Source organism: Ranitomeya imitator, chromosome 7 (assembly GCF_032444005.1).
Source record: "Ranitomeya imitator isolate aRanImi1 chromosome 7, aRanImi1.pri, whole genome shotgun sequence".
Classification (NCBI taxonomy): domain Eukaryota; kingdom Metazoa; phylum Chordata; class Amphibia; order Anura; family Dendrobatidae; genus Ranitomeya; species Ranitomeya imitator.
The window spans coordinates 90,855,657-90,867,825 of record NC_091288.1 but is presented as its reverse complement, the minus strand read 5'-3'; the positions used below and the strand labels follow the sequence as shown (position 1 = coordinate 90,867,825).

The 12,169-nt window shown below is 40.4% G+C and overlaps 1 protein-coding gene across 14 annotated transcripts in view; it reads right to left on the bottom strand.

Annotated features, from left to right (window-relative positions):
* Positions 1-5,519: 5,519 nt before the first annotated feature.
* The window catches only part of ABI2 (abl interactor 2), a 158,663-nt gene continuing 152,013 nt past the window's right edge, over positions 5,520-12,169 (bottom strand). For all 14 annotated transcript variants that reach the window (XM_069733657.1, XM_069733643.1, XM_069733644.1 and 11 more), the window contains 2 exons: positions 10,972-11,145; positions 5,520-6,987 (listed from right to left, as the gene is read on the bottom strand). In XM_069733657.1, the coding sequence (XP_069589758.1) occupies positions 6,812-6,987; positions 10,972-11,145 (350 nt within the window). In that variant the 3' untranslated portion in view covers positions 5,520-6,811. The remainder of the gene's footprint in view (positions 6,988-10,971; positions 11,146-12,169) is intronic.

Here is a 12,169-nt window from a genome sequence, read left to right as displayed (position 1 = left end):
GAAACGTGAGAATTCTCCAAGTTCTTTTTTTTTCCTATCCAAGAAAAAGTGATCAAACATTGATGACAAACCGACAGTGACAAGACACTGATGAAAATCTGAGCCAGCTCACTGATGAAAAATGGTTTTTTTCTTCCTTAACATTTGAGAAAAATTCACTGATGAGGCCTAATAAAGAAAATAGTCCTGAATGCACACAAAATCGTAAACTGTGCTTTAATACTTTATTTATTTTGAACTTTTAACAGGAGCTTTTAATACACAGCAATATTCATTCAAAGAGAGAGGGGAAACATTTCTCCATGTCACTTCATAGGTGATTTATTGGCACATGATATCAACAGAAATTGTAGCAAAACTGACGAAATCTTATGCAGAACCTGGTCCCCTAACTGTTCCATACATATTAGGAGGAGAAATATCATGCCAGTCTATTGAAGAAACACCAGGAAAAGAAAGTGTTCTGGAAACCCATGATCTAGTGCTGCAGCATAGCATTATCTGGTCATAGGTGAATGCTGCGGTATATTCTATTACAGTTATAAGCCACTTCCACCCTTATTGTTCCTGTAGTGTAATAACTGCAATTAATAGAAATGTATCTTAGCTTGTGACCCAATGACGGGTTAATAAGCCCACCCCAGAGCTCCTAGGCGAAGAGCCTCCCAGTATCGGCTATTAAGCCATTCTTCTAGCATCATGTTTAATACATAGGTCTGATCAGAAGAGAGAGCAGCGTTCAGAAATACAGGTCTTGATGCTCATAAATCATTCTGCATTTAACTACTTTGTGTTACATATGGCCTATTTTTTTTTTTTATAAATATGTTAGTCTGTGCCCCACAGACCGGGGGTCTCTGACGCTGTAGAAAGACCCTCTGAGCGCAGATATGAATTCATTATGAACAAAGTAACAATCTGTATTTGCCATCATGGCACGTTCCAGCATCCTCCTTCAGGCACTTCGTATTACATATTAGTTACAATATCTTTAAAGGGAAGCCATTAACAGGATTTTGTTACCTAATCTGATAATAATGAGACCCTGATTCCAGGGGTGTGTCTCTTACTGGGCTGCTTAATGTAGCTGTAATAAAATCCTTGTTTTATCAGCAGGGAATTATCACCAGAGGACTAGTAAACCTGCTGACATGTAGTCCAACTCCGCCCCCATCACTAATTGGCAGCATTGTGTGCACACTGGGAATAATCAGAAAGCTGCCAGTCATGTGGGTGAGGATATACCCAGCTCAGCATTCAGAGAACTGGTAGATTGGCAGCAGACCGAATGGTTTTTAATCAAAACTGTTGCACCAGTAAAGTGAAATCACTGGAATCAGGATCTCTGCCCCTACATCATTCTGCTCTCAGATGGGGGAACAAATACCTGATGATAGATTCCCTTGTCTCAACTTCTCAAATTGTTTCTGTTTTCAAGAGGGATTTTTAATTTTATAGTATACAGGGTGCCAGCCTGGGTTACTGACCTCCCGCAAGTGTCAGAGTGGCCAGTTCCCCAAGTAAGGAGCATGCCCTGCTAGCAAGTTCTATGCTTTACAGCCTGCCCACGTGCTCTGACCAGCCTCAGTCCCATGCTGCAGAAGTAAAGCTGCCTCTGCTATCTGCCGGGTACTGGGCTCAATTTGGACCAGCGCTGCGACCATGCCGATAAGCTAAACTGTCAATCACTAGGCGTGCACGAGCCCTGGCAGAGCTGGGAGCAGGGCACTCCTGGAGAAAAGATGGTGAGACAACCCCTATAATAAGGAGCTAATATTACAAAGAAGGAAATACGAAACTGCAATTACCTTGGATGGTCTATTTCATCTACTCTTATACTCTTCATCATTTGCAATACCCCTCAATGGATAATGAAGAAACTAAATATTGAGGTACATTTGGGGGGAAATGGGGACAGGATACAAGCTACAAATTTGTAACGCTTGATGTAGCAGCATTATAAAGCACAGATTGGAACAATCTACAGACATTTGATTAATGAGAACGTGTTTTATGGCAAAATTTACAAAACACATTTGATTTTAAGGCTGAAGTCCAGATTAATCATTGACTAAAAAAATAGGGTCAGGGCCTCCCCTAGAGAAAAATGTGCAAAACGATAGTTTGGTCAACAACTCCGACTTTATATTATTTTTCACGAATATTGTTGCTAAAAGGGAATCACAACTGGAATTGCTTTAGCACTAATTTACACAATCGTGTGTCTGTACCCTTCTTTGGGCAGATGTATTATATCTGAGCTGGTAGAGTCTACATTTGTATGCTTCCTAATTCATGGAGCATTTTTTCACCAATGAATGCATTTCAGGATCCATTAGGACATTCTGGAACAAATTCTGCAATTAAAAAAAAAAGGCTGGGAAAAAATACAGCATGCACTATGATTGACCCCTATTATGGTCAATAGGGTGTGTCAGACCCCGTGTCCAGCATTAGACATACCTGGCACCAACAGGTGGGACTCTCCCTTCTCCATCCTCCCCACCCCGTCTTAAAAATAGACAAGACCACATATAAATCAATGAGGCCCCTCAGCTTCCGGGTCACACAGGACTGCGAATTCAGATTATCTGGTCTAAAGGGAACATACGGACATGTGAACAGAGCCTAAATCTTCAGGTAATACAAGGTTTTTAAAATACTTTAAAACTACGGTAAACCACATTCATTAATCAGTCTCGGATAATCTTTTTTTTTTTTTAAGACACCTCTCACCACACCGAGTGGTCATAAATACCATATGTGTGATGTATCCCAAATTATGATACAAGGGTACTGGATTTCTGTATAGATCAATGATTCATGTGAACTTTCGTGATTTGGGAATACATTCGCTCTTTTATAAACATTATTTTTGGTATCTTGTCCAACAAAACACGGGCGATCACACTGGTTGATTCTATGATTTAACTTTTTCCGCATATGTTACAATTGCCTACCATTATCATCTAGTATATTCTAACTAGCCCTCATACTGTAAGATTACTACGCTATTAAGTCTGCTCTGTTACATGATACTGAATTAAGGGGATTATTTTCTTAGAATAGCTTATCTTTTACTGGATCAAAAAAAATGTCCTGTTTAAAGTAAAAAAAATAATGCAATAATGGATTCAACAAGGACAACTCCAAGAAAACGTTTTAGAAAGCTATTCCTGTTGTATCTGCCCTGGATTAGCCCCGACGTTGCAGCCATTTGTACCCAGGCCAAGGCTGTGTTCACACTGCGGACAGAGGCTCACAGGGCAGCAAGATCTGTCAGCATCTTCAGAACCCAATGGAAGTTGATTTGGCTCCAACGAACAAGCAATATTCTTTATTTACAAATATGATACAGAAAACATAAGGCATGCTGCGACTCCCGAAACGCGTAATGTCATTGTCAGTGCGATGGTAGCGCTATCCTAACATGAAGTTTTACTATATGTATCATATCTACATAAAAGATTGCTTTCTTATTCGTTGGAGCCGGATCAATTTCCATTTTGTCTACATTTACATGCCATGGCAGAGTTGTCATCTGAGCACCGAACACAGGAATAGCAACGGTGAGCAGGAACAGCCCGTGGGCCCAATATGAACGTGCCCTTAATGCTGTCCGGAAAAAGGAGGATCGTGAATCATGGATTTAGATTGAAATTGGTTCCTGTGAAAGATAAGAAGGGTCTGCTTCCCTCTTCCTACGCTAATAAACATGTATGTGTATAATGCAGTCAGGTGAACTGGCCATTGTCCATCACTTACTGCATGTATCTGGCCAGCTGGACTCGTTACCCTAGTAGTGCAATAAGCCGATTTAAAGTAAATATTTTTTTTCTTATGTATATTTTAGGTGTAAAACAATGCAATCATTTCTATTATTGTTCTAAAGGAATTTTCCACTATAGGACAACCCTTATTAAGAGCACCAGACTGAGAAACAAGAAAAATAATGCATAGTTACCTTCCAGATTAGCGCCGCACATGCGCTGTAGGCACAAGTGTCTCCCATTATTTTTATTTTGCTCTGCACACTGGTGACCTTAAGGGGTTGTCCAGTAGTGAGTAACCCCTTTAACATTATAGTAACCAAAAGATTTATTTTCTGATTCAGGGCCTCGTATTACCTGCTTAGATGCAAAAGTTTAAAAAAAAAAAATTCTGGGTGCCGGCAGCCTCGTTCGGCTAGGCTGTGCTTACAGCATACATTTACATCATACTCAATAATTCAGTACGCAGCTCTCACCAATGACAGCTGCAGACAAAGCAATCATCAGCTCTTAAACCTGTGCAGGAATGTGCTGCTCTTAATCAGAAGATATATTAATCATCCAACAATATTTGATCTATGAAGGTTAAAAAATACAAAAATAAAGGAAGTCATTAACATTAAACGGGGTACAGCAAAAGTCCATTACTTTTATAATAACCTATCCATATAATTGGTAATAAATAGATTGGTGAGAATCCAGCACCCTCTCCCCCCTTCACTGAGGCTGGATGTGAACGCTGGGTAGTGGCCGCTGCTGGGTACTGCAGATCAGCTCCTATCTGAGCTGCAGAACCCGGTAGTGGCCCTACCCAGTAGATGGTGCTATGCTGTCCCAGCCGCTGGACGCTGACTCCGCGCATGTATCAATATACAACTGTCCTTGTAGATATTAGCAGCCAAGTGGCACAGAGATTATGCTGCAGCTCCCAATGTCACAATTTCCCAAGCCTTGGAAATGGCAGGTCTCTTTACTTAGCAAGGCACAACATACAGAGCAAGCTTCATCTCTCTACTAACCACAGCTCAGGTGAGGGTCTCAAGTGTGCAGCCATGTGTCCCCAGAATACCAAGGCTAATCTGGAAGATGGCGGATCTAGCAATAAATACTGCAAAAGGCATGACAATGCACAAATATGATCACCTAGAAAACTATTCCGAGCCTTAGTCATAAACCGATTTATGAGTTCCTAGAATGGGGATGATTCAATAAATATTCCAGGGCCACCAACACCATCTACAAAGATTTGTAGGAAATAAATAGAAAGAAATAAAGGCAAATGATACCTGAGATCACGGCTAGACTGAAAACAACCAAAAACAAATACGGACAGAATTGTTGTTTTTGGGTGTTTTTTTTTTTTTTTTTTTGCAATTCCATACGATTGTCTCTAACAACAAATGGCCTGAGGCACAATGTAGAAAGGTGAAATATTTAGGAGGTGTCCTTGAGTGTAGTGACCGTAGTACCTTATGTTCAGGTCCGCACACCGGAGAATAAAAGGACTTCAAAAGCCATTACCTAAATCTGCAAGAATGGAAGCATTAAACTCTGCGGAGATGACCAACAGGGACACTCATTCGGCTTCTGATTTCATTCCTGGGCTATACATTATTATTATTGATGATGTGCTGCCTGTCTTCCAGGAGGCGTTCTATCCCCAAGGTCTCATGTACACACAAGTTTACGTCAGTATTTTACTGTCACAATTAGAAATGGATGCAAGGAGAAGAAATAATAAAACACATCTTTCCATTACATTTCCTCTGTATTTAGGATCTTGTCTTAATATTTGTTTCCAAATAGTGATCAAATCTGCAAAGTGTGAATAATGCTACAGGCTTGTTCGCGTGAATTTAAAAATAAGATTAAAAAAAAACGGCAAAGTGAAAAAGATTTCTGAAATCTTATGCGCGTTATTTTTTCCTTGCAGGTTTAGAGAAGTTTCAAACCTGCAGCATCTCAATTTTTTTGCAGCATTTTTCACCCATTCTAGAATGAGAAAAAAAAAATGCTTCAAAGGAGGCATAAAAAATGCACATATTTTACGCATTATTTTTCCTGTCAAAAGACAAGTATTTGAAACAAACATTTCTGCACCAAAGATGCAACATGTGCACTAACCATAAAATAGCTGACTTTCCTTATGTAAATCTCAATATATAATACTTGATGCCAAGTTACAAGAATTTGACTGCATTTGTACTTTGTGCTGAAGTCTAAGAAAATAATAAAAATCAAAAGCTAGAAAGGTTTGCTTAGGGTTTGAGGGTCATTGGTATAAATGGCTAACACTGGATGTCTTTGGGTCACTCTATATTCAATAGCTGCCAAATTAAAGACTGAAGTTTGCAAATCGGTCCACAAAATATCAGAACGGAGTTCTTTCTATGATAACTAAGAGGGAGAGCTACGGGGCCTTGTCCTGGACCCCTGTTGTAAAACTTCTCTTTGGTGTTCCTATGGCCACAGCAGAAGGCATACAGGCATAAGATTGGAAGGTAGCCACCCCAAATATCGGCTAAGTATATGCACATGAGGCAGGTTTCATACATCTGAATTAGGCTGTTTTTTATAACGAGCACAAGTAGATCTGCAAGACCTATTGAGAGGAGACAGGAATTTCTGCAACACATCTGCCATATGTTAATAGACCCAACAAATGAATACACTACGTACTTGACTATGGCAGAAATTAAATGTCATTATTCTAGCTATGAGTACATGACCACATTATTGTGTGGAATAAGGGTGAAGTTGAGCTCATAAATGTCATAGACCCTTTCATTTCATTTTAAGACATCCAAGAGTCCAAAAAGTTTAAGTCAATTGGCTAGAACTGCTGCAAAGCAGCAGGAAGATCACATATGATCAAACAACTTGTATCACTATTTCTTTTAATGGTCAGAAACAAAAAAGGAACAAAATGAAGTGACTCAAATGACAATGATCCTCTTCAGCTTATTCAGTCGCCCCCCAGGGGCTCATGGAAGTCTGGGAAGCCTCAATGGTTCTGTTCAGGGACTTTTGCTGTTGGGTCGTCATTCAGAATAGTGCATGATTGACTCCACGTAGTTGCCTGGGAAAAGCCCTGTCACCCCATTCATGACTCCCTCATACCACCCATCGTCGTTCTTCTTAATGACATAGATGATGGCTCCTTCCTGGAATGAGAGCTCGTCTTCTTTATCTTTCGAATAATCGTAAATTGCCACAACTAGGAGGGAATAAAAAGAAATATTGCATCAAACTTGTGGGTCAATGAAATAACAGAGTATTCTGTACTGGTAGAATCAGACAGTGACCGTACCCAGGAGTGCAGAAATCCACAAAACATTTAACACATGCATATTTTTGACAAAATCCTCAGCAGAATTTGTCACTACGCCAGGACTTGGTCTTCGAGAAAAAGAATATGAAGCAGCACAAACTGAAAGGTTGTTAAAGCCAAACAACCTATAAAATGCAATAATCAAAAAAAAAAGCGGACAGGACTCAATAATGGGTACGAAAAAAAGCAAAGATAATTAATGTGTTTCTTGGCTCACATGGACAAGTGCTAATGTTTAGGCTCAAATGACAAAGTCCAGTTTGAGATGAAATATTGCAAACTGTTCACAAGGGGTAATTAAATAATTCACTATTCTTTTTTGATACCCATTTTCCAGAGTTTTTTTTACTTTTTATTATTGGACTTGGTATCTGCTTGGCCGACGTTTCTATCATGTGAATCACTATTCTGAACATATAGTCGGGGAAATAAGTATTTCATCCCTGGCTGATTTTGTAAGTTTCCCCACTGACAAAGACATGAACAGTCTATAATTTTAAGGGTAGGTTAATTTTAACATTGAGAGTCAGAATATAAAAAAAAAAAAAAATCCAGAAAATCACATTCTATACATTATATAAATTTATTTGCATTTTGCAGTGAGAAATAAGTATTTGATGCCCTACCAACCATTAAGAGTTCTGGTTCCTACAGACCAGTTACAGACGCTTCTAATCAACTTGTTACCTACATTAAAGACAGCTGTCTAAGGCTACTTTCACACTAGCGTCGGATTCGGCCCGTCGCAGTGCGTCGGGGCGAGATTCCGACGCTAGCGTTTGATGCGCCGCACAACGGGTGCAGCGGATGCATTTCTCCGGCGCATCCGCTGCCCCATTGTGAGGTGCGGGGAGGTGGGGGCGGAGTTCCGGCCGCGCATGCGCGGTAGGAAAAAGCGGTCCGTCGGCAGCAAAAATTGTTACATTTAACGTTTCTTGGTCCCGGCGGTCCGCCACAACACGGCGCAACCGTCGCACGACGGTTGCGACATGTGTCAATACGTTGCAATGTGTCGGTAATGTTACGCTATGGGGCAAAAACGCATCCTGCAAACAACTTTGCAGGATGCGTTTTTTCCCCTAAACGATGCATTGCGACGTATTAAAAAAAACACCAGTGTGAAAGTAGCCTTACATAGTCACCTTTATAAAAGATTCCTGTTCACAGACTCAATTAATTAGTCACACTCTAACCTCTACAACATGGGCAAGACCAAAAAGTAATGTTTTAGTTTATCTTATCTTAATGAAAAAACTACAGCACACTCCAATATCTTATTTGTATGAAAATGTAAACCTTCAGTCAGACAAGTGTATTATAGTACAAGACAGTAAATACAGCCAATGCTTTTTTTTGTAGTTTTGATACTATTCATTTTCCCATAAAACATACAGAAAAAATCCAAGTGGGGCAGAATGGTGAAAGTAAAAAGAACATTTTTTTTAACCTAATTTTTATGGTGTTCCCTGTGAGGTAAAAGTGACCTGGCAATACGATTCTCCGAGTCAGTTCAATTACAGCAATACCAAACTTTAACTATACATTCATAACGTATATTAATGGACAACAGATACAAATCAACTGTGTAGAAGACAAAATGCAGTTTGCATCGCCATTCTGTGAGATGTGAAACGTTTCATTATTTTCGGTCGTTGGACCTGTATGAGGACATGTGTTTTGAATTGCAGGGTGAAGATTTATCTTATGCATGGTGTACGCACAAAGTTTTTATGCCTTGTTATTGGAATTTTTCAGGGAGGCACAACTTCATAAAATAACAGTTCTTTCTATCAATTTTGTTGTGTTTTTTTTTGTCTTTATGACATTTACAGTTCGGGCTACTTAATTAAAAAATGTTGCTACACCAGACCATACAAACGTGGAAATACAAAATATTTTTCTTCATCTTTCAATTGGGAGAATGATTCAAACTTTTAGCTATTTTTAAAAATTAAAAAAGTCTTTATTTTGTTGCTTATACTCTTTAGGGGACTTGAACCTGCGATCATCTGATCCATTTAGTATTGCAGTGTTTAATGAATATTATGGCTTCATATGAAGTCTAGTCTTTGGGTAGGTTTTACAGGAGTACGCAGATGGTGTCAAAATGAGCTTTCAGTAGGTGATCGGGTCTATCTGCACTTTACAATCATGTCTTGGAAGAAGGAGAGGCAATGTAAGCCCAAAACAGCACCATCCCAGGATCCACATCACTAAACTGTAGCTCTCAAACATAGACAGGGACATTTAAGGGGTTAAAAAGCAGCAATTGGAGTTAGATTCTGTTGCTGCTGTTAATCCTATGGCCGCTGTTAGAGGCAGATGTAGACTGTATGACACAGCTGGCATCTGCCATATGTGCAGCTCACGCCATACACCCAAAGTGTGATGTACATGTACATCACATCTCAAAAAGGGTTCAAGGAGTGGCCATTTTCAACATGCTGTAAACCATTGCGTTTTGGCTGTAAACCCCCTAATTTTATAGATACAAATGTATAAATATTGTATGCAGCGCTCCCTGCATTTAACAAAATCGTGACCACTTTCTGGCATTCACCTGGCTGTGTCCACTTCTGCTTAGGAAGTAAGGACCTCCTAGCGCATTGGCTATAAAGTCTCCTGGATCTCCCCCTGCCTGGACAGAGACAACGGACAGCCAAGAAGCAGTCATGTGAGTAAATCCCGTGATTGCCACCAACTTTATTCCTATGACATGGAGAGTTCAGAATCTGATGTTCACACTTTATATCCTTAAAATGAAAATTTAGGGTTAATAATGAGGGTGTTCAGAGCATCCTGGTACAACACACAATTTATGGCATATAATAATTTGACTGGAAAATTGTAAGTTTTCCAGAAGTAATTATGGCATATTGACAGGACATAACTTTTTGATTGATGGTGGTCTGACAACCAGTTTGATCTCAGACAGAAGGTTTAGCTGATGCTGCAGCTCCTTCACGGGTGATCCACAGTCCAGTGTAAACACTTAAGGTACCGTCACACTTAGCGACGCTGCAGCGATACCAACAACGATCCGGATCGCTGCAGCGTCGCTGTTTGGTCGCTGGAGAGCTGTCACACAGACCGCTCTCCAGCGACCAACGATGCCGGTAACCAGGGTAAACATCGGGTAACTAAGCGCAGGGCCGCGCTTAGTAACCCGATGTTTACCCTGGTTACCATCCTAAAAGTAAAAAAAACAAACACTACATACTTACGTACAGCCGTCTGTCCTCCAGCGCTGTGCTCTGCACTCCTCCTGTACTGTCTGTGTAAGCCCAGCGGCCGGATAGCAGAGCGGTGACGTCACCGCTCTGCTTTCCGGCTGACCGACGCTCACAGACAGTACAGGAGGAGAGCAGAGCACAGCGCTGGAGGACAGACAGCTGTAGGTAAGTATGTAGTGTTTGTTTTTTTTACTTTTAGGATGGTAACCAGGGTAAACATCGGGTTACTAAGCGCGGCCCTGCGCTTAGTTACCCGATGTTTACCCTGGTTACCAGTGAAGACATCGCTGAATCGGTGTCACACACGCCGATTCAGCGATGTCTGCGGGGAGTCCAGCGACGAAATAAAGTTCTGGACTTTCTTCCCCGACCAGTGACAGCACAGCAGGGGCCTGATCGCTGCTGCCTGTCACACTGGACGATATCGCTAGCTAGGACGCTGCAACGTCACGGATCGCTAGCGATATCTTCTAGTGTGACGGTACCTTTAGTAAGCACTCTACAGTCCGTCTTGTCCAGTGTAGTATTGTTCTGTGTGCAGTCTGGTGTAATCACAAGGTCAGTTGGTCAACTCTCAAGTTAATGGTTCCTTCAAGGCTTATCTCAAAACCAGATGGACAAAAATCTTTTCACATACCCTTCTCTAAGTAGGTCCTTGGTGCCCAAGGTGGGTCTTCTTCAGCATACGGGTCACTGTACTCTACTACTGCAGCTTCCTCCTCCTCATAGTTTTCCGGAGGTGGAGGTGGCGGGGGAGATTCATCAAATACTGGTTCTTCTGTAGGAGGTGGGGGAGGTGGAGTCTCAGAAACTAATTTGACAGAAATGTGAGAACAAATTATGCAAGAATACAAGGTGTACTGACTATGTATACTGAGACTTTTAGGGTATGTGCACACGTTGTGGATTTTGCTTCAGATCCGCAGCGTTTCCCATGAGTTTACAGTGTAATGTAAACCTATGGGAAACCAAAAACGCTGTGCCCATGCTGCAGAAAAAAAACGTGCGGAAACGCAGCGTTTTATCTTCCGCAGCATGTCAATTCTTTGTGCGAAATCCGCAGCGTTTTTACATCTGCTCCAATAGAAAACTGCAGGTGTAAATCCGCAGCGGAATCCGCAATAGAAAACGCGATAAATCCGCAGTAAAAAACGCAGCGGTTTTTGCACTGCGGATTTATCAAATCCGCTGCGGAAAAATCCGCAGAGGAGCTCTATACGTGAGCACATACCCTTACACATAAATATACTTACAGCACACAACACACTTAACATGAGCATTTTATGAGTCCAGCTAGAGCTCAATACTCGTTTTAATAATAGCCAGGTGAAGTTTCCAAAGGACTATACAGCCATTCTAACACACAATTTTAAACTTCGTACACTAGATTCATCAAGTCTAGGAGGTCTGTTTTAATGTATGCCATCTGGTGACAGAGTAATCATAATTTTCAATAACTAAAAAATATAATCTGGCCATATATACACATGTAATACCTGGAGACAATTTTAGGAAATAAATTACCATAATTAAGCAGGAGGTAATATGGATTTCTCTGTTACCAAGTAGCAAATAAATTAATAAACTTTGGCTACGGCACTACCTTTTAATTTATTAATAAATGACCATGTTTGAATTCTTGGGTGTAAATCCTATTTAAAAAGTTCAAACAAGTTAAAATACACATTTATTCTCACAAAAAAAAATATATTACATAAAAAAGGTTATGTCTTAATATACCAGATAACGGAAATATTGTTTTTAATTCCAGATCGTTCTGTGAAACAAGATACAGGGTTTTATCAGAAGACACCAAAAGGAATAAGAAAAAAAAA